Source organism: Pelodiscus sinensis, chromosome 8 (assembly GCF_052426305.1).
Source record: "Pelodiscus sinensis isolate ZL-2025 chromosome 8, ASM5242630v1, whole genome shotgun sequence".
Classification (NCBI taxonomy): domain Eukaryota; kingdom Metazoa; phylum Chordata; order Testudines; family Trionychidae; genus Pelodiscus; species Pelodiscus sinensis.
This window is the reverse complement of record NC_143059.1, coordinates 55,197,419-55,219,610: the sequence shown is the minus strand read 5'-3', so window position 1 is coordinate 55,219,610 and position 22,192 is coordinate 55,197,419. Positions and strand designations below refer to the sequence as shown.

The 22,192-nt window shown below is 38.8% G+C and overlaps 1 protein-coding gene across 1 annotated transcript; it reads left to right on the top strand.

The window, feature by feature from the left end:
- Positions 1 to 395: 395 nt before the first annotated feature.
- On the top strand, positions 396 to 21,353 carry LOC102451778 (scavenger receptor cysteine-rich domain-containing protein DMBT1-like). Its single transcript, XM_025184757.3, has 11 exons — positions 396 to 441; positions 6,676 to 6,717; positions 7,307 to 7,448; positions 9,122 to 9,312; positions 10,318 to 10,347; positions 12,642 to 12,795; positions 14,627 to 14,844; positions 15,165 to 15,340; positions 18,119 to 18,507; positions 18,667 to 18,938; positions 20,199 to 21,353. Exons 1-11 carry the CDS (start codon positions 396 to 398, stop codon positions 20,345 to 20,347), a joined length of 1,809 nt encoding a protein of 602 aa, XP_025040542.3. The 3' UTR covers positions 20,348 to 21,353.
- The last annotated feature ends 839 nt before the right edge of the window (positions 21,354 to 22,192 follow it).

Here is a 22,192-nt window from a genome sequence, read left to right as displayed (position 1 = left end):
ACTGATCTGAGAGTAGCCGATTATTTTTCTTCAGGTTGGTGACTGAGTCTTCGAGCCTACACTTCTTCCCTAGAACCCACCTGCCCCTAGAAAATGAAGAGAAAAGAGAGCAGCATAAATATGACATGGAATTTCTCAAAGCTAGCTGTTTCTTGAGGAAATAACTGAAATAAATGATAAGAAATCAAAGCTGCGTTGAGGGCACCTACATTGTTATCATGGTTTACTGGAATAGGTCGGCACCAAAAGCTGTTTTTAAAGGTGACCCATGTATCACTTCCTTTTAACTAATTTGATAGAGAAAAGATCAGATTTCAAGGGCTGCCTCTATATATTTTCAAGCAATGTGTATCTTGAAATTCATTGCATTTCTCGCACCTCTAAACCCAGTCAAAATGTATGAATCTGTGACCTTCATTTGGATGTTGCTTTTATATGCAGGTATGGTCTAAAATGATCTGATTTCTCCCACATTTCTCCCTTACCTGTAAGAGGATGAAGGCAAGTTTTCAGAGAGAAAAAGTTGGCAGCCTCTGCTGCTGACAAATGTTATTGTCTAAATTCCTAGAACTCTTTTTGAGCCTGATTCTAACACCAGAATCACTTAATTAACTTCAGAGAAGTTGTTTTTGATAAGCACTGGTGTTCTTGTGAGGAAAATCAGGTTCTGCATTAGCGGTCTTTGCAACTAATGCCATAGTTGCTATTTAATACTTGTATAATGCTTTACTTTTTCAATGTGGTCTTATGAACAGATGTTACTTTATGTGCAGTGGTAATTGTTTCAGACCCAGGGTATTAGAGAGACAAGGTCAGTGAGGTAATACCTTTTGTTGGATTAACTCAGGGGTTCTCAAACTTTGTGATACCACGACCCCCCTCAAAGTTGCTTACAATCCCCCTCAGTTTGAGAAACACGGGATTAACTGAAGAAGATCTGTCTGAGAAACTACTCTCGTAGCCACAGAAGTCAAGCCAATAAAAACTATTACCTCATCCACCTCATGTCTCAGATGTTATCTAAATGTTTTGGACACAATTCATTTGTTGTGTAAAGAGTGATTGATGATTTTGGTGAAACAGAAGTATAATTTGTACAATGGTTGTATTCTTTGCTAATGTATCTGTTGTATAAACCCACGTAGTTAAAGTTGAGTGATAGAGCAGGCGGAGAAAGAGGAGATGGGTGTCCAGAATGAAGGAGATGTTTCCAATCCCTTCTGGCCATTGCAATCATGTAATGGTAGTGAAAAGTACCTCAATTTACTACAGTCTACCTAAAGTAGAACCACTCTTTTCATTTTCTTTCTCCTTCTCTCTTTTCAAATTTGATAGAGAATTTGACATGCTGAAAACTAATATATACAACAGATGTTGCTTACATCTATAGTCTTCTTTGCCTCATCTTTAACATCACAATTACTTGTTTTTTATACTGACTACCACAGAACTTATATCACTTTCCATTTTATATTGTATTGCTTTCTTTGATAACAGGTTGATAGTATCTAATGTGCTGCCTATTGCTACATTAAATCACAATACATACACTAGAGGTGCTGTGAATTTCCCAACAAAATGATCTAAGCAATTTTCTGAAGTAAATGGCAACTTGAGGCAGAAAAGGTGTAACTACCTACCCCGCTGAAGGCTTTTACCAAATTATAGGTTGCATAATTTGCCCAGGTTCCGTTATGGGTATTAATGCCTAAATTGTCTGTTTGAATTGCTAAATGAAACCAAATCGTTGGCTACTTCTATACTGTAGCCTTATTGCGGAAAAGCATATGCAAATACAGCACGGCGTAGAATATCGCCACGTTTCATTTGCATAAGTAATGAGCAGCCGTTTTTGTGTAAGAGGTTTTTGTCCAAAAACGAGCCGTGTAGACGGCTCCTTTTTGCACAGAGACCTCCTCTTGCGCAAAAATGGCCACTCATTACTTATGCAAATGAAGTACGGTGATATTCCATACTGTGCTTCATTCGCATATGCTTTTCTGCAAAAAGGCTACAGTATAGACATAACCTTTGAGTCAAATGAGAGGGATGTCACACTGATATAAATCAAGATGTACTTAAAGAACTTAATGGGTTTTTTTTTCAGGGGGATAAGGCAAAATGCCACATTTATTGGTATTATATATATATATATATATATATATATATATATATATATATATATATCAACACTGTATCATATGCATATGATATAATTACACTCACGCACTCATGCACACACACAAACACACTGGGTCTTGCTGTTATCAACTAGCTGCTCCCTTTATCTTCACTGGCGAGGTGAGTTACAAGGTGAGGAGAGGAGCCGGGCTTCTGCCATCTGGATCGATGTTCCAGTGTTGACAAGACAAGACCCAGGGTCCCCTGCAAGACACCCTCTCATGCAAATCTACACACTTTAACTGTATCAGTTAGTCATTTTAGGCAAATTTATGAGCTCCAGTTGTATCAGTTAGTGATCTGTGGCACCTTCTTCTGGGTGTTGTCCTCAATGCTGCTACATTCATCTTCAAAGAGGGTTTTTGAATTTGCTTCAAAAGAAGGAGCTTGCTCCTGACTCCTAAGGCTATCAGTATGTCTGATCTTTTCTCAATGGCCCCCTTGAGAGGTCTTAGTGACTTTAGGTTTGGCTCCTATTCTTCCCTTTTCTAACTGTTGCAGCTGTTTATCCTCAGAGGTGCTTGCCTTCCACGCCACATTCATTCATACCTCATTCATTCAACAAGTCCACATTAAAGTCAAAAGGGAGAGATCCATTCTACTTCTAATACAAAGACATTTTCTTTACCTTCATTATTCCTAAGGACTATAATATTAAAAAAAGACTTACAAAGTTATATGTAAATGCTTAATAAAAGTTATATGAAAAGGGCTTAATACAAAGTCTCTATAAAACATTCTAATACGACTTATCTACAAAGAGGCACGTTGTTTTAAACTTTTTGCTCACATCTACAGAAGTGATTAACATGATCACATTGTAACATTTAACTTTTACTTACTTAGCAATTTATTCTGATTAGGCCAAATGATGATGTCCTTGTTTACTCAGTTTATATATTCAGTGGAAGTTGTGACAACAATTCAAGATTAACCTCTGAGTAAAAATCAAGTAAAACATTAAGATTTGGTCCTACAGCAGGTGCAGGCAATAGAGCTCTGGAAATCTTTTCAGGATCCACAGAGGGAAAGAAGTCAGGGCATGGCAAAATGAAATGAACCCAATGCACTTGTCTGTTTCAGAAGCTACACAGGGCACATGCAATTGCAGGCACTCTGTAGAGCATTGAGTCCACAAGAGAATAACCAGGATGGCAGCTGAATCTCAGCTGGGCTGCAGAGCCAGAGCTGTTCTCATTCAGAAGATGCATATGTGGGGTCAGCTCATACAAATTCTGTACTCCCTGAGAGGCAAGGGCTGGGAGCTGACCGTGCTCACGTGAGCAAGGGAGTCACCAAGATATCCCTAGAGAAATAGGTTTTCAGTGACACAGCGTAGGACTATCCATTTCAAGTGGCCAAAAGGGTTTTGGGGATGACGGTCCACATCTGTCAGATGGAGGTGATGTTGTATGCTTACAGCATGAGCAGGCATTCACTGGACAGGTGTTGTGATATCAGGCAGTGTGACTGGAAGGGAGTAACCAAGCTAGTTTCTGGCTGGTTTATAGTCAGTTATGAAAATAAAATGACCAGTTCCCAGAAGTAGAAGACCAGTGATTTTGATGGCTGGCATTGGACTCATACATCAGGGTCAGACTTTTAGCCTTTGAGGGCTGAGTTCATCACCCTGTTTCACTCTCTCCCTCCCTAGTGGTGGGGATGGTTCTAGGATTCAGAGAGAGATAAGGCCTGATGAGTATGCTGAGGACAGCCACCCAAAATCATAGGAAATATTATAAGGAACCTCATCACCCTGCCACCATTATGGATTGCATATAACCTTGTAATCTCTGCACTGGAACCAATTAAATGCTTGGAACTGAAAAGTATGAGTGATAAGTCAGTAGTACACTCTTCCCCACCAGTATGCTAAAGTTTATAGATGCAGTGGCCTGCCACTTAATTCCATGCATGTGTCTGTCCTCATTTTCACCCTGTCCTCATCAATAAACTCATAGGAAAAGAATCACAGTAAAGAGATTTGAAGTCAGCTTCCATTTTTCCCCACAATTAATTTGGAAGGCTGGGTTTGGCTTCCTTTTAATGTAAACCCTTATTTAATTACAGTAATCGCTCATTTTTTGGTAAAACTGCACATCATAGGAATCGACACACTCTAATAATGCTTTTGTTTAACAAAAGTGTCGGAAGTTTGCCTTTGTCTTTTGTGTTAACATACTTCCTTTACTTGTTATTCTTGTGTATGTTCTTAGTACTACTTATATTATTGTATAGATTGTGCATGTGAATGTGAAGGACACTGACTCAAAGCTCATTAGTATCTTGATTGTTGTCTTTTTTGCATGTATCAGCCTCTGGAGAGAACACTACGGAGTACTATATAAGTTGTAAGTCACGTATCCTTTTTGTCATAACAGAGACTCATTCTGCATAGTTCTCAGTGCAGTAGGGCGGGAAACAATGTTGAGATACCAAATAGAGTTCCCTTTATGGCCATCATGAAAAGTCAAAATCTCAAAAACTTTAGCAACAAAATAACCAAAATTACTGTCTAGATGTTCGGGCTCAGGAGAGAGTATGAGCTTGATGATGCTACCCCTGTCCCTGATGTTACCCCAGCTCCAGCCCAAATCCAAACTATACCACAAGTTTACATCTTTGCTGCCCAAGCCAGCTAACACAGGCGAGCCATAGGTGCTGAATTTCCGCCCTGACATAGACTCCATACACCCACATCAGCCAGTGTCACTTAGGGTAAGAGGTATGATTAAGGGCTAAAAGATTTTCCTTATATTGGGATTTTCTCGCTTTTTAAAGCATTTGCGTTGGCTACATATCTTACTTAATTACCACAATTAATTATCACAATTTTAATAAGATTCTTATACAAAATATATATTCCCAGGAAAAAAATTCCCAAAACTTAGTAAGTGTGGACATAGTTACACTTATTTGTTACCCTTGCCCTTCCCAATCCTTGACTGTTGTTATATCCACTTGCTGCTTTCTTAAAATGAGATTCTCACCAAGCTGAGACATTGTACTGTGTGTATGTATAGTGGCTTGCTCTACAGTGCCATCCTCCTGATCTGGGTGGCTCTGTGTTCTACAGCAGTGCTAACACTACAATTAATTATTAGTGTAATAAGTTTAAACTAGGATTTGGGGTTTGGATATGAGGATGAAACAGGCATCATATCTGAACCCTCACCTCTCAACGCGAAGGACAACAAATATAAGGCACTGATTTGGCCAATCAGAATTCTAGAACTTCAAAACAAGTCCATGGGTTCCTGTTTTCAAAAGCAGATTTTTTTAAAGAAATGAGTAAAAATGAATTGTATTTTTATTCAATAAAAACATGCTGGGTGCGTCTACACTGGGCCACTTATTCCGGAAAATCAGCCGCTTTTCCGGAATAAGCCGCGAGCTGTCTACACTGGCCCTTGAATTTCCGGAAAAGCAACGATGCTGTACTGTACAAAATCAGCCGCTATTCCGGAAACCGTACGATGCTCCCGCTCGGGCATAAGTCCATTTTCCGGAAAAGCTTTTCCGGAAAAGGGCCAGTGTAGACAGCTTTTCCGGAAAAGCTGAAAACGGAATGTATTCCGTTTTAAGCATTTCCGGAAATTCATGCCAGTGTAGACGTAGCCGCTATGTTTATCTTTTCCTACCTATTCACATAGTTTCTCCAGGTATTACATCTTAGGCCTGATTTACTAATGGCTACTTTCTGTGCCAGTTTGGCCCCATTGTTCTGTAGAAAGCATTCATCTTTATGGAAGTGCCATTGGTACCATCTTTGCCCACCGGAGAACAGCGCCAATAACATCCCTGTTGAAGTGTCGCTTGTAGAGATTGCCACAGTGATGTGCTGAATCCAGAGCACTTTATGGGCACTCCTATGACATAGAGCACCACCACATGTGTTGTTTACAGGGGGGCTAACAGAATTGCTGGGCTCCTGGAAAAGGGGTGTGTGTGAGTGTGTGTGTGTGTGGTGGGGAGGGAAGGAAAAGGGGGGAACTGGCTCCATGTTACCAGAAGGGATGGGACCTCAAGCAGAAGGGATCGGGCTTGGGCTAGCCTCCCTCAGACAGCCCTTCTGGGGTGCCCACAGTGTTCTGCCTAGAATTCGGGTGGCGATATGACTTGCCAGATACCAGACAGTTGCCTCCTTTGCCCTCTCGTCCCCCATCAGCAGGCCTGTATGTTTACTCTTTTCCAAGGTGATTCCCTCAAAAGATGGGTAGAGTGTGTGTGCTTCCTCACAGGTGGACTAGCCATTGCAGAGATCTTTTCAATTTTGTTCCAGTGGAATTTGTGCAAATCCTGAAAAGAATCAGAATGCAGATTATTATAGATCATGAATCAAATCACATTTTCTTGCTTCCTTTTTTAATGTGATGTAATTTGGTGACTGACACTCTGCAGCTGAAGTCACAGTTTTGCTCAAATCAATCAAAAATTATTATAGAAGAGAACAATTTTACTTGACTATTAATATCAACCTTTTTTCTTGCACAGCTACCACAGAAAATACAACATGGGCAGAACGTGCAACATATGGTAAGTCGCATATCCTTGGATTTTTAATAGAAGGATAAATTTTGAGTGCTCCAGGCAGCTACTGAGCTTCTACAGTGCTCCTTATAAACCCTCAAAAGGAGCAGGGAATGCTTAGGGTTCTGCCAATAGTATCTTTCTTCAATAATTTGAAAAATGACCAAGTCACCTCAGAACAAAAGGGAACCGACTCACTTTTTTCATTCAAACTTCAAATGGAATTTTGAGGAACAAAAGAGTTCAGTTAATGTAAGAACAAAAACACGTATAGATTGTATCTCTATATTTTTGGGGTGTTGAGTGAGTGTACAAGATGAAATACCAAAGTACTGAAAGAGAAATTGCATGCAGTATTTCAAGCCCAGACATACCAGGAAGGATTAGATTTTTGTTGCAGTTTTCATAATACATTGATCCAAATTGTAAACTGGGCAAATTGTTAAATGAAATTGACTTACTGAATTCAACAGATGGTGGAGTGTTCAGGTCTGGAATTTTCTTTTGGCCTTCCATGTGGAAGATAGATTAAGAATTGAAAACAAAATAGGAAGCAGTTTGGTTTTACATTCTTTCATTTTATGTTCTCTAATAGGATATCAGTGTGGTGGCTTCCTCTCAGATCCATCTGGGTCTTTTTCTAGTCCATATTACCCTGGAAACGGTCTCATCACACAGTGTGTCTGGGAAATACAAACAGACAATTATCAGATAGTACTAGTTTTCTCCTATGTTAGGTAAGTATGAAGGATTACCAGCATCCTAGCCTTCCAAAAACATTTATTTTATTTATGTATATTGGATCTTGGAGGTGCTGGAAACTTCCAAAACAGCAACTGCCTTGGATCCATTTTTGTTGCAATCAGAGATGGCATAGGCTGGAATGGGGTGCTGTGCTGTGGTTAGTCAAGAAAGAAATATTCTCCTGATTGTAGAGGCAAGTTTTTTTGAGTTGTAAAATCTTAGTCCTAGGATAAAAAGCCATCTCATGAAGAAATGGGCTGTCATGTATACCAACACCAGAGTGCTGCCCTCTGCCCCTTTTTTGGACCTGGACTCTTCAGGTACATCTACACAGTAGGGCTAAACTCAAAATAAGCTACGCAACTTGAGCTATGCTAATTGTGTAGCTCAACACAAAATAGCTTATTTCAAATTTTGGCATGTCTACACAGCATTTATTTCGAAATAGAGCACTCTTCCTCCTACTTCCCTTACTCCTCATACAATGAGGTTTACAAAAATTGGAGTAAGAAGCTCATTATTTTGAATTTATTTCAAAATAATGTGCTTGCTGTGTAGATGTACCCTTACAGTAGATGTTCTCAAGGAGTTTGGAGTCAGTTGGCAAGCTGCGTGTAGACCAGGGTGAGCAATTTTCGACAAACTTCTTGTTTACCGAAAAATGCAGTTTTGGTAGACCTGAACCTATTTGTGAATTCAGAACATATTCATTAAATAATTCCAGAGGAAAAGATTATTTTGCTTTGATTCACAAGCCATTCACACAACAGTTGAAGGTAGAGGTTTTCCAAATATTGTTTTTAGCCTGTGGCTACAGTACTTTCCTGGGATATTGGAGACCCAGTTTCAGTTCCCTCTGCTGCCTGATGTGCTTCAGGAATTCAAACTTAGGTTTTCCACCTTCCAGAAGAGTTCTCTAGCCATGAAGCTAAACTTAGAATACAAAGGGGCAGAGACAGCTGCTTCTGCTTTCTGAATCTAATGCTTCATTTCCTCTGCCCATATTTGAAAATAAAGTTTAAAATGCCCAGAAACTACACATTTGGTTCACCCGGAAACACATTTTTGTTGACTTTTCAGGTTTGTTCAAATTATTCAGAGTTTGTGGTTTCAGTCATGGTTGAAACAAGTTTTCTCCTGATTTGACAGTTCTGGAAAAACAGAAACAAACTTAGACATCAATTATTCATCCATTTCCAGCTGTGTGGTCAAATGTCCAGTGGTGAAAGAGACTCTTCACATTTTCTGCCCTTAAGAAGGTCCTGAGTTACTGAACGCTGGAATGAGTGGTGAACAAAGTAGAGTCAGAGTCTGAATGCAATGTGTAGATGCTGGAGAAGACAGGCTATTCCTCCCTTTCGAAGAGGACAGGAAGAGCAGTGGAGTCATTGAAGGGAAGAGTCTGCAGTGTCTACATTTTAGAACATAAGTCATTCTTCATGAGGCTGCCCCTTGTGGAACTGAGGAGGAAGAATTAATTTCTAAAGCAAATAAATTCCTTTGTGTATGATGTTGGGCACAGAATTCCTAGATTTTGAGAATAAAAGGATCTGTGAAATTCCTCACCTGATGTTATTGAAAGGACTAATGCATAACGCAGAGGTATAAAATAATGTGACTAGATTACCCAGCTTCTAAATGATACATTATTAACTTACTTCCACAGTTTGAACTGCTCTCAGGAATTTATTGAAATCTATGATGGACACCTGTATACATCACCTTTAATTGGGAAAATCTGTAATGGTTCAAATCTCAGCTACTCATCATCTTCAGACACTCTGACAGTTCTATTAAACAGAGCCTCTTATAATTCAGAATATGGATTTTCTGCTTTTTATTACCCTGTACTTCCAGGTAAGACTAAGATTTACATGTTTGCTATTAATTTATTAATTTAATATACCCAAAGTCCAGATTTTTTACGTATTTTGGATGTGTGTGATTAAAACTTGATTATTAAATAACTATTAGATTTGCTCTGCATTTAACTGGTGGGTAATCTTTTATGGTTATTTGGGGTCACAGTCCCTGGAGTTATCTAATAAATAAGGTATAGCCTGGCAAAAAAATCCTTGTTAAGACAGCTGATTGGTCAGCCCCTAACTGTGTTTTAGGAGCTACGATTGGCTGGAAACAACCCATAGAAAATTGAGTCAAGGAAAGAATCCTCTCCCTATCCTGTCACTGTCACATAAGTTGGCTTTGCTACTAGGCAAGTCTGTTAAGATCCTGAAGATTAAGAACATGACATAAAATCTTGTATTGAATTAAATTGCAATATATGCATCTTATATTAATTGTTTGTACTTTATTCACACATAATTTTAAAAAATGATAAACAAATCTATTCTGTAGGCTTTGATAGAATAGTATGGAATTCAACAGCAGGAATTTAAGAGAGCTGGAACAACCTATAGGAAGAACTGCATCATCTGTTTAATTCTGTATGTTTTCACAATCATTTCTGAAGACCCAGTTACATTTCTATAGTATCATGGGGAGGAGGGTCATAATTATAAAATTCTGTGGTGACTTATATGTAGGCCAAATGTTGGGGAGTAAATCAACTGAATGGGGATAGTATGACTTTCCTTTTCAGTTCTAGCTCTACTTTCTAGCTGTGTCAGAACCTATTTCTCCCCTGTGTCATCTTCTTAGTCAGATTACCTTAAAGTTAGCATTGTTGTCCATTTTTTCTCAATAAGTGTTTATTTTTTCTTATTGGCTCAACTCTAAAACCATACTTTGTTTATACACCACTGTATAGCAGAAGTTTCATAAAATGTTCTTAAGTATAGTATAGTTCATGCTAATACCAAAGATTGTATCAAATTTTACTGTTTACTTTTTACATTTAAGAGCTTTCTACTTCTCCATCAAGGACATCAGGTAAAATATTTTTCTTTTTACATATGTAAAATTATGTACTGTAACTATGCAATAATGTAGATGCTCCTGGCATTTCATGATTACCTCTTTGTTCATGCTTTTTCCTTTTTTGTAAATTGAGGGCAGCTTTCAGTTTTGCCTTAGAGATTTATCTTCTCCCTATCGTTATTTCCCTTTGAATATGTGTGCATGAAAAGGAGGCTATAGCTCAGTAAATCCACACCATATTTCTTTTTTTCTGGTGAGTGCAAGAGTGAATCTCAAATCAGTAATTTATTTCCAATTTCCTGCCATTTCTCATGCCTCCCAAGTCTCTATTTAGGAAATAATTATCCACACCCACCCTTTCATTTGGCCTCAGAAGCAGTCTTGGAAACAAGTAAGAAATTTTTGAATGAGAAAGAGGTGGAGAGAAAATGCTATGTTCTTGTGCTTTCATGCCCCTTGCATTCTGAGACTGAGGTTAATTTAAATACGATAGTACTCTGGCCTGGAACTACATCTGTATTTGGCTTGCAATCATAGTAAGACCATTAAGGGCTGTCTTGTAAAAGAGTGGCTACTTGTGGCTAGTGTTTGTGGGGGGTTATTTTACTTTTGTAATCACAGATGGAAATTCTAAATTTTTCCACTTATAATGAAGGAAAGAGCTGATATTATACCAAATTGCTAGGTTATATAAACTAGGGTGGGGAAGAGATAGAGCAGAGGTTGTATCTGGATTCAAATTAGCTGTGGTTTGGGCTTGGTCATCATGTTCATATACTATGGCAAAATAATAGTTTACAGTTTTACTTAACAAAGATGGTTGCTAATTTTGCTTCTTTCTCGTTTTGTCAACCCAGATCCTCCAAGTACTTTACCAACTCATGAAAATTGTAAGTCAGGTCCCTTACTGGCACTAGTGTCTTTTTTCTGAATTCTGTGTTAAGCATCCAAATTTTAATTGTGTGTCAGAATCTTTTGAGCCACCTCCAATTGCCTATCCCATCTCTCCAACAGACGAGACTCCTAGGTGAGATCTTCCTTTTCAGGGATGGTTTTACATGACTACTCTACTGACCTGCATTTTAACATCCCCTGTGGCATTCAGCTCTGCTTCTAGAAGGCGCCAGGTTACTTCCACTGTGTTAATTATAACAAGCTCTGGAGGCTGATGTGCCTCAGACTGAACTATGGGCTTAAGCTCATTAAATACAAAATGGAATCATCTGGGGCCAAGCAGTGAGACAAATGGACTGTACAAGAGATGCTTAAAAGGGGAAGAGAAACCAGTAGGGGAAATAACAACAACGTTGGGGAGAGGGTTACTATATGTGAAGGCTTAAGGAGGGTGCTAGAGGTCAGTGAGGAAGGAGTTATGAACATATTTGATGTCACTTTAATAAAGAGAAGTAGAGCCAGATTAGATACATTGTCTTAAACCAAACTTTCCTGAACCTTCTTGTGTATTTACCTTTTACTTTCTGTACTTTTAGCACGCAACCTTTGGTTGATATCTGCTCTGAGTGACTGAAATTATTGATGGGAAAACTTGCTTGTACAAAGTACATTCTCGTTTATATGGAGTTGTGGTGCATAATCAGATTTATTTTAAGTATTCCTGTGATCATGCAGAAACTGATGTTTGGGAGTGCAGAGTTGATGTATGGTCCAAAACCTTGTCCCTCCTTTTGGGTGTGTGGTGTAACTTGCATAGTGCTATGCTGCAAGCAAGCTGCCCTGAAGGAGGCAGCTAGGGATTTCCTGGATGCCATAATGCCTGGCTAACATGAAACCACCATAACACTTGTGGCTCTGATGCAGTAGATAGAAAAGAGGGTGTGATGGGGGACATTAGAGGAGACAAGCCAGAATCTTATTTGGTTCATTTTGTTAATTGGTTTTGAGAATCTTATTTGGTTCATTTGCTCCTTTGATAGCTGGTGCTGGAAATGCGAGAGAGACAACCTCTCTCTCTCTGGATACTGCCAAACAAAGTATTTATGTATATAGTGTTATGGAACTACGCTGGTGCTTAAAAAGCTTTCCAGTTCTGGGCCTCTGAGGACACGCCATATGTCTCATTTCTGACCTTGTCTCCTCTATAATGGCTCCTAGAGGGTTATTAAAACCTAATGGAAGTTTTTAGCAGCCTTTAGGCTTCTTCAAATATTGCCAGAGCATGTCTAGCCACCTTTTTCTCTTCCCCCTTCAGCTCCAGTGAAGCCTCTTCTGGATAAATAGATAAAATATTTTCACAGGTAATAAATCCAAAAGGAATTCTAAAATACACTGTATTTTGTTCCTCTTAGCAACAAATGGCTGGTGTGGTGGCTACTTTTTTACACCTTCTGGATCATTCTCTAGCCCATTCTTTGTCTGGAACTCTCCAGAGAATGTACAGTGTGTCTGGCATATAGAAGTAAAGAACAATTATTATATCCGACTCACCTTTACGCACCTCAAGTAAGTAAAATATTAAGTATTGAACAGCAGTTTTGACATCAGAGTATTTGATATGAAATGATGATTTTCCTTTTCCAGATTTGTTTGGTTTTTTAAAAAATATTTTGATCTTGCATAGAAAAGTCTTATAATCTTTCTGACCTCTTCAAGCTATTTCATTTTGAGTTATGACTTATGTTTCTTATGAATTTTGTATTATTTCATTTTAAAAGTCTCTGATCAAATACTTAGAAGGTCTGATCTGGCAATCTAGTAGTTGACCATTCTTACTGCCATGCAAATATCGTATTTGATCCATTTGCTCCTTTGATAGCTGGCAAGGGAAATGCTACAGAAGCAACTTCTCTCTCTCTCTGGATCCTATCTAGCAAAGCATTTAAGCACTCATTGTGTTATGGGACTACTCGGGCGCTTAAAAATTAAGCAAGTGCTTAAATAGCTTTCCAGTTCTGAGCCTTTGTCAGCAGGCCATATATCTCATTTCTGGAGCAAAACTGAAGGGGAACTGTTAGTCTACTTTCCCTGGCTGGACAGACTTCTATTTGGCATGAATATTTAATGTTGAAGAGAGCTGGAGGAGAGATCTTTGGGAGTCATCAAAGGGTTGGAATAGCTCGCATGGCAGGGGGAAGCACAGTTTTGTTTTCTATAAAAACAGAACTAGAAAAAAATCTTTTTTTCACATTAGCCAAGCACAGATTCACTGTTTTTACTATCTTTACCTCAGCTAATATGCTGTGTTCATTGTATCATCCTATAAATTGTGCAGGTGTATTTGGAAGAATACATAAATGTAAGGTACTATAGCACTTATATGACATGATTCTTGATTGAATTCAGACTTGATCTATGTGAAGGAGAGGTTTCATTCAGAAAATGTCAGCCCTATATAACAAAGCAACAGCTTGGCTGCATCTAGACTGTCCAGTTTTTCCGGAAAATCAGCCGCTTTTCCGGAAAAACTTGCCAGCTGTCTATACTGGCCGCTTGAATTTCTGCAAAAGCACTGATGATCTCATGTCAATTTTTGCGCAAAAGGGCCAGTGTAGACAGCTCAGATTTGTTTTCCGCAAAAAAGCCCTGATCACAAAAATGGCGATTGGGGCTTTTTGCGGAAAAGCGCTTCTAGATTGGCACAGACGCTTTTCCGCAAAAAGTGCTTTTGAGGAAAAGCGTCTGTGCCAATCTAGACGCTCTGTTCCGAAAATGCTTTTAACGTAAAACTTTTCCGTCAAAAGCATTTCCGGAAAATCATGCCAGTCTAGACATAGCCCTTGTGAACAAGCTTAATTGTCTACTGCTTATTGTTTACAGAACAGAGACTATAAAGAAGTCTTTGGGCTCTGTGGTTCTCAATCCAACAAACAATACAGTTAATTTTAAAGGCATATTTTTAAAAGAAAAAAGAATGCATACAAACCCCTTTGACTTATGTCAAACCTTCCTCTCCATATCTCACTGTGTTCGTTGCATATCATCCTGTGCAGAACCTTTCTGGAATATGCAACAGAGATCTCAGTGGCAGATCTGAGAGGCGAATTTGAATATAGATTTGCATTAGTTCACCAAATCATTTGCTAGCCCAAACTTTGATATTCACTTGTCTTAAAAACAAAGGTGTTAGGGTATGTCTACACTACCACCCTAGTTCGAACTAGGGTGGTAGTGTAGACATACCTTTAGTGTTCACACTATTATACATGAGTTTAGTTAGATTCCTTCTGAAGTAATGGGACTAAATTGGCTCTAACCCCATTTCACTCACCTTACAACCCGTTATTGTCTAACTGTGGTATTTACAGATTAACACATGATAATTTCATCTCCACAGTCTAGAAGATTCATATAATTGTGTTTATGACTTTGTTGAAGTCTATGATGGTCCTCAGAGTACATCTCCTCTACTTGGAAGGCTTTGTGGTGGTTCAAATTATACATTTACATCATCTTCAAATACAATGACTGTTCTGTTTTCAAGTAACTTTAGTTCGATAAGAAATGGATTCAATGCTTACTATGATTCATTTCCAGAAAATAACAATGCTACAGGTAAGCCCACTTTAAATGTACATATTAGTAGGGTAACAGTAAGGGCTTAATCAATCCAGTGAAATCAGTGGAAAGACTCCTATTTATTTAATGGGCATTGAGTCAGGCAAAATTTGATACCATGCAGTGTTGTTACAATGTTGGGTTCATCATGTTAGAGAGAGAAGGTAAGGTAATATTTTTATTGGACCAATTTCTCTGGTAGCTTCTGAGCGTACCCAGAGTTTTTAAATCAGAAACTAGTCAATTTTTAGTTATAGTAATGTTTGGATACATGTCAGAAAATTAATATTTACCTTTCCTTCTTTCTCATTATTTAGCAGTGTCATGTTCTGGACAATACATGCGTGCAGTCATTAACAGAACCTATCTTCAGTCTCTGGGCTACAATGCTTGGGATGTTTATCTGAACAATTCATCCTGTGAGCCACACGAGATCACAGAAAATTATGTTGCATTTAACATACCTTTTAATGGATGTGGTACAATAAGACAGGTGAGAGATGTGCTTTTCATTCATAAGTCACTTTAAGTAGCTTTAGACAAAAGATCTATCAAATCAATTACTTTAAAAGGCCAAAATTTAGATTCAGAATATTTTTTTGTAAAAAGTGTCCATCCTATGCTTGAGTCAATTAATATGTTTGTGGTGCATAAATTTGTCTACCTGCCTGACTGACAATTAGCAGCCCTGGCTTTAGAAAAAATGTCCTGAGGGAAAAAAATACAATTAACACAGAACACTGTCACTTCATATTTGTCATTGATGATTCAAGATGTTGGTAGCAGGCTGGAGAGCCTTTGACCTCTTGGTCACACTTGTGAATGTTGCTCAGGTCAGTGATATCTGGAAAAACTCCCTCAGGTAGAGTCATAGGGTGTGCCCTTGGCTACTTGGTTCATTGCACAGCCTGTTTTCATGCTCTTATTCATGCTATATATACAGGCTGTGTCTAGACTGCATCCCTTTTCCGTAAAAGGGATGCAAATTAGACACATCGCAATTGCAAATGAAGCGGAGATTTAAATCCCCCCACTTCATTTGCATAAACATGGCTGCCACTTTTTTCCGGCTCGGAGCTTTGCCAGAAAAAAGCGCCAGTCTAGACAGGGATCTTTCGGAAAATAAAGCCTTTTCCGAAAGATCCCTTATTCCTCTTAAAATAAGGACTTACTCCACCCCTGCAGTTTGGAGCCTGTTCTGATGCTCCAGCCATGCCCCACTGTGAGGATTGACTGCCAGCACTGGCTTCCTGCTGCTGGGAGGGGAGGAAGTCTTGTGGGTTGGATCCAGACTGTGGGGTAAGAAAGTGGCTCCATGTGCTGCTGCTTTGCCTCCTCCCAGCTGGGGGAATGGCAGCACAGAAAATTGCTTGCTTAGAGGCTTTCTCTGCTGCTTCCATTAGCTGGAATCCTAGCCAATGGAAGTAGGGGGTGGCACCTGGGAGTCAGGTAAAGGGGGTGGCACACAGAGTCAGGTTAGTGCTTCTCTCATGCCCAGACCTTGCACCCCATCACCTTTCCATGCCCCCTCTAGGCAATGCTCCCCACACTCCACTGCATTCATGCATGCTCCCTTCCTCCCAGACCCCCACTTTCATCCCACTCCTGTTCTCTACCTCTTGGCCAGAACTTGCCTCCTCACCCTCTCCTGCACCCATTTTGTCATCATGGCTAGTTGGCTGGTGGCCCACAGAAAGGTCTGTGTTAAGTGAGGGTTGGCTGTGGGCCAAAAAGTTTGAGAACCACTGTCCTATTAAATCAGAGAGAGGCTTGAACAAAAATCCCTATAATTTTGGTGCTGAAAATAAACCCACACTTTGTGAATAGGCTCTTTTTGTAATGGACTGAACAAAGCCCCTCTATCTGAACTACCATAGACTTTGGAGTGAATGAAATCCAGGTCCAGAACTGACTTTCAAATCATAGTACACACTCCCCACAGATACAGACCCAGGTTCAGGAAAGAGTCTAAAATGACAGCATGATGGATAGAGATGATCTAATCAAACCACAAGGTACAGGATGATGGGTGGTATCTAAGAAACGCCAGAAGGTGGTAACCTGACACAACAGCAGTAATGTGTAAGTTGTTAGTACCTGTATATAAAGTGGTGTCTTGGGGGGATAGTCTTTGGATGACCTGGGGGCAATAAAAATTCTCCATTGATTGAGTCATTTCATTGTTACGAATTGCATACACGTATTGGTTCAGTAGAGTCTACTGACAACTATTACTATACTTTGCTTAACAATAAACCTGGCCAGGCATCTTCAATCCTTATCTGATTTGTGGTCTTTCGGGCTCTTTGGGGTCTGCTGTGGAGACTAAGTGCACAAGTCAACACGACACACATCATTGAGCATACAAGCAAGCAGCCTTCTGGTAACCATCATCGATGGAGCCAGAGACCTGTGAGGACACCTCGGCAGTAAATCCTGACCCCTCCTAACTAACTTCACACACTATCAACTATCCTCTAATAATATAAATAGATAGAAAAAAAATCAATGAATTTACAAAAGGGTCCTCAGGGGACAGATTTTATGCTATCTCTGGGAGCCCTGCACCTTGTTTTAAATATGGCTCGGGCTCTTCTAGCAAAAAACTACATGTACTCCAGAGCATTAAACCCTTCTGGGAAGCATGAGGGTGATCAAAAGGGGTGGGATGCCAAACCACAAAATAAATATTAAGGAAAAAGTATAAATGCCCCATTTTCCTGTATCATAGGAGGAATTGAGCAAGGGAGAAGCATTGCTGCTTTAGCAAGAGAGTCCAATCAATGGACTAAAGTGTGCATTTTAATGAGAATTAAACTTTTCAGTGGGCTGTGATTATGTCAGAACCAAATTAAAGGTGTAGCATAAATTTGAAAATACTGTTGGAAAAATATATACATAATATATTACAAGTGACACCTAAAATTACGCAAAAGAGAATTACACATCTATTTTTTCAGCTTGTTTGCATTCTGCATTTGGCAGAATTTTGTGTATAATCAATATTCCCTTGCATAGTGGTCAGTTTCACCCTTTCTGAAAAGACTAGAAACAGGAATATAAAAGCGCAATTTGTTTCTAATATTTGAAGTAATTAGAAGTATATATATATACTATTTATATTATTTTCTTTGGAAAACTAATTTTAAAAAATAGATAGTTTTTAAGTTGCAAATTGACAGTGTCTTTTTTACATAAACAACTATTACAACTGTAACATTTTGACAAAATATATTCCTGAATCACATTTTATTCTCTCCTATTTTCACAGGTAAAAAATAACACTATCTCCTATTCTAATGTAATCAGCACTTCTCCTTCTGGTTACATTATCACAAGGGAAAATGACTTTCAGTTTCATGTGACCTGTGAAATGAACCAAGACACAACGGTAGAAATAACATATGCTGCCAAAGGTCACATTGACATAAGGGAAACCCAGCAAGGCAGTTATGATGTGAATATTTCATTTTATGAATCATCTAATTTTTCAAATCCAGTTAACAATTCCCCATATTATGTTGACCTAAACCAGGATTTATACCTGCAAGCCACTCTTTACAGTTCCGATTTAAATCTGGTGATATTTATGGACACATGCCTGGCTTCTCCATATTCTGATGACTTCACAGACCTAACTTATGATTTAATCAGGAATGGGTAAGAACTTTTAGTTATAATTAAAGTTATACATGCTTCTTTCTTTCTGCTTTGTATTGCTTACATTGCAGCAGTAAAGCAGAGACATTTACTCAGATTCCTGGGTGTGTTAGAGGAGCATTTCCTATTTGTTTTGTTTTTGTTGTTTTTTTGTTACAGATGTGTAAGAGATTCTACCTACAGCTCCTACTATTCACCAGTGGGATACATTGTTCGTTTCAAATTCAATGCCTTCAAGTTTCTCAACAGCCATGCTGCTGTTTACTTGCAGTGCAAGATAGTTGTATGTAGGGCATATGATTATTCTTCTCGATGCTACCAGGGATGTTTAGCAAGGCGCAAGAGGGATATAAATCCTTATCAGGAGAAAATAGATGTGGTTGTGGGACCAATCCAACATAAAAAAGATATCAATGAGGACAGAAAATCTGGTAATTTATTTGCATGGTTTTTTTTTCTTGATGTATCTGTTAAGCATAACTTTGCAATATTATTTAAATATCATTTTTTTGTATGTCAGTCTTTGATTGCTTCCTTATCACAAATTCTAAACAGGATTGTGCTAAGGGACAAGCCTTTTTCCTTGTGAATGCAATTTGAAGGCCACAAGGAGTTAATTATAAAAGTATTCTGAAATTTACTGCCACAAATTTTGCAAGCCAGTTATTCAGACACACACAAAATCTCCATCCTTTTGTCAATTTATGTCATAAAATGATTACTCACTGATGATGTGCCTTCTCTGAACAAATCTGAAAGCTATACTTTTTTCCTTCTTCAAATCGACCTACAAGATCCACTTCTGTTTTGACAATTAAAAAACCCTATAGCCAATTAATGCCGGCTAACCTTGCTAATATTTATTGATAAAGTTACATTCAAATTATTTAAAAACACCAAGTTGTGCTCATAGCTTACTCATTTAACTGCAGTTTGCATTGTTTTTACACTGATCTCTCATTCTCTTGTTTCTTCTCCTTGTTATTCACTTGTTACATCTTATTTCATACTAGAGTATTAGCTTTTGGGGTTGCAGGCCTTATCATCCTAGTTTTTTTATAGTGTATCGCATAACAAGAATCCAGTCCTAAATGGAACTTTAGGCATTATTGTAATGCAACTAACAACAGAGGTAATCATTATTATAAATATAAAAAGGACTGTGTAAAATAAATTGGTGGCATCAGTCTGGGTAATTAAAACACCATCAACACTCGTTAAAAACACCATCAAGAATTGGAACTTTTGTGATAGATATCACTGTGTAAATGAGCATAGATTAAGCTACCCTTTTATTCCTGAAGCACATTGATGGTCTTCCAGGTCATATTTGAGACACACTGACAAAGCAGTGTGAGATGTTGTCATTGCTGTCTTTTGTGTTGCACCTAAACATAAGATATTAAACTCCAGAGTTATCTATTAGGCATCTTTAACAAACTGTATTTGCTTATGCTATTTTACTATAACAGATGTTCAACAATTTGTATACTTTTCATTTGCTTTCAAAACTAAATTGATCAGTATGACACTTTTGGTCTGATTATTATGCTTCTTAATGGCAATGAATTTTTTACCTATAAATTGCAACAGTGTTTTTTATGCTCTATCACTCTAGCAGGTCCTGCATATTTTCTATACTAGCAAAAAGTGTAAGATTAAGTCAGATAAAGTCTCTCTGTCATTTACAGACTTGCACAACGGAGTTCTCCTGGAAAAAGATGATGTTCACAGCCCATTTGTTGTTGCCACTTTGCTCTTGTCAGGAATTGTTTTGGTTCTCATTGGGGCCCTTTTGAGAAGTAAACTGAGAAGAAGAACTGAGTATCAAGTGCTGTGAGAGAATACCCTCAGGCATCATACGCATGTGTTCATGCACGTGTTCAATATCAAACATCAGTACAATGATTTAATGGGTAACACAGTAAATTAAAAAAAGGAAAGAAGCTGGCTTTCAAATATACAGCACATGTTCTAATATGAACTTTACCTGATCACTAAACCTGATTTGTATGCACTAAACCTGATTAGTATGCACTTTAAATGAAGAGTCTCAAAAAGGACTGGAGGAAAATAAAGCTTCAGTTTTGTGTGTGCCAACAAAAGTGGATGTGCCCCAATTTCATCTGCAATGTCTTGCCTTTGGACACTGATATGTTCAAAGTGGGTAACTGTGCAACTTGTAGATGGGTACACAATTATTTGATTCTTGCAGCATTTGGTGATTTCCTGACATGTTTACTGCATTTGCACTTTGGCTAACGTGATCAGCCTGAACATATTTAGGAAGATTTTGACTAGCTCAGCTGCAGAGAAAGGACATCTGTGAAATTAATCTAGACATGGAGGGTGTTGAGCTCTTTGGATTTGGGTGGGACCTATCTCTGCATTTAATTAGTACAAGTAAGTGTATTTCCCTGGAAGCAACATGAAAATTCCTGTTCTTGTTAATTTAGTAAACAATTGATTATTAATATAATACATCTTCAAAGCCAACAGTTTAGTAAATAGATCGGGGGTGGGCAATAATTTTTTGTCAGAGGCAGAGGAGTGGGCGAAGCCTCCTCCCTCCCTACCAGGAGCACATGGAGTTTCTAAGTGCCACGTGCTCCTCACAGGGTGGGAGCAGGGCAGAGGAAACTTTGTGCACTCCTCCCCACCCCCAGGCCAATCAGGGCTTGGAGGAGGGGCAGAGTGTGAAGTCTCCTCCCACCTTGCCAGGAGCCATTCGCCCTAATTGGTAGGCCCTAATTGGCCTGGGGGCGGGGGAGTGGCAAGGCTTCCGCAGGCCGGATCAACCCACTTTCCCACCCCTGAAATGATGCATATTAAGTTTTTATTAAACCTAATTAAACATATTATCAGTGAGTATAATAAGTTAAAGTATCAATTTATTTAGGATATTATTACAAATGAAAATTGGTATGAGTCTGTTGTGTTTCTGATTAAGATGCAAAACTGACATAAAATAAAATGCTAAATCTCTGTCAACTGAGTTTATTTTTTACCTTAGATAGGGAAAGCAAAGCATTAGGTATAATTGCATCTTATTTCTTTTTTAGGACATATCTGCACACCACACCTAAGCCATCCACACACAAATCAGTCTGACTCGGGTCAGCAAGCAAGCAAGACCTAGAACTCTGTTAGAGGGATGAGACACAGTCCAAGTCTCATTTTGACTCTGGCACAAGCCCTGTCATTTTGCAGAGGGTACTGAGACCAAAGGGTCAAGCATGGATGCATTGCCACTGCTATGAGACCCAAGTCCAGCAATTGTAAACCTAGGTTTACAATGTAGTATGGATGCTCAAGTTCTGGCTTACTGTGCAGTGTTGATGTATACATATATTTCATTGTGAACTTAAAGCTAATTTTCTACCACTAATCCACACCTAGGGTGTGTCTAGAATACAGGGTTTTGTCGACAAAAGTGGACTTTTGTTGACAAAACTATACCTGCATCTACACTGCCACTGAGTTCTGTCGACATAACGTCGACAGAACTCAGCAGTTTTGTTGATGGCTATAAGCCTCATTCTGTGAGGAATAATGCCTTTTGTCAACAGAGTTCTGTCAACAGAAGGCATTACTGCATCTACACCGTCCTTTGCGTCTACACTGTCATGTCAACAAAGCGGCTTGCTTTGTCTGCGGAACGGGATGTAGTCTAGACGCTCTTTGT

Coding starts and splice junctions, on each gene's coding strand:
- LOC102451778 (XM_025184757.3), top strand. CDS start 396: ATGTATGAATCTGTGACCTTCATTTGGATGTTGCTTTTATATGCAG. Junction 14,845..15,164: donor AGAAAATAACAATGCTACAG/GTAAGCCCACTT, acceptor CTCATTATTTAG/CAGTGTCATGTTCTGGACAA. Junction 15,341..18,118: donor GATGTGGTACAATAAGACAG/GTGAGAGATGTG, acceptor CTATTTTCACAG/GTAAAAAATAACACTATCTC.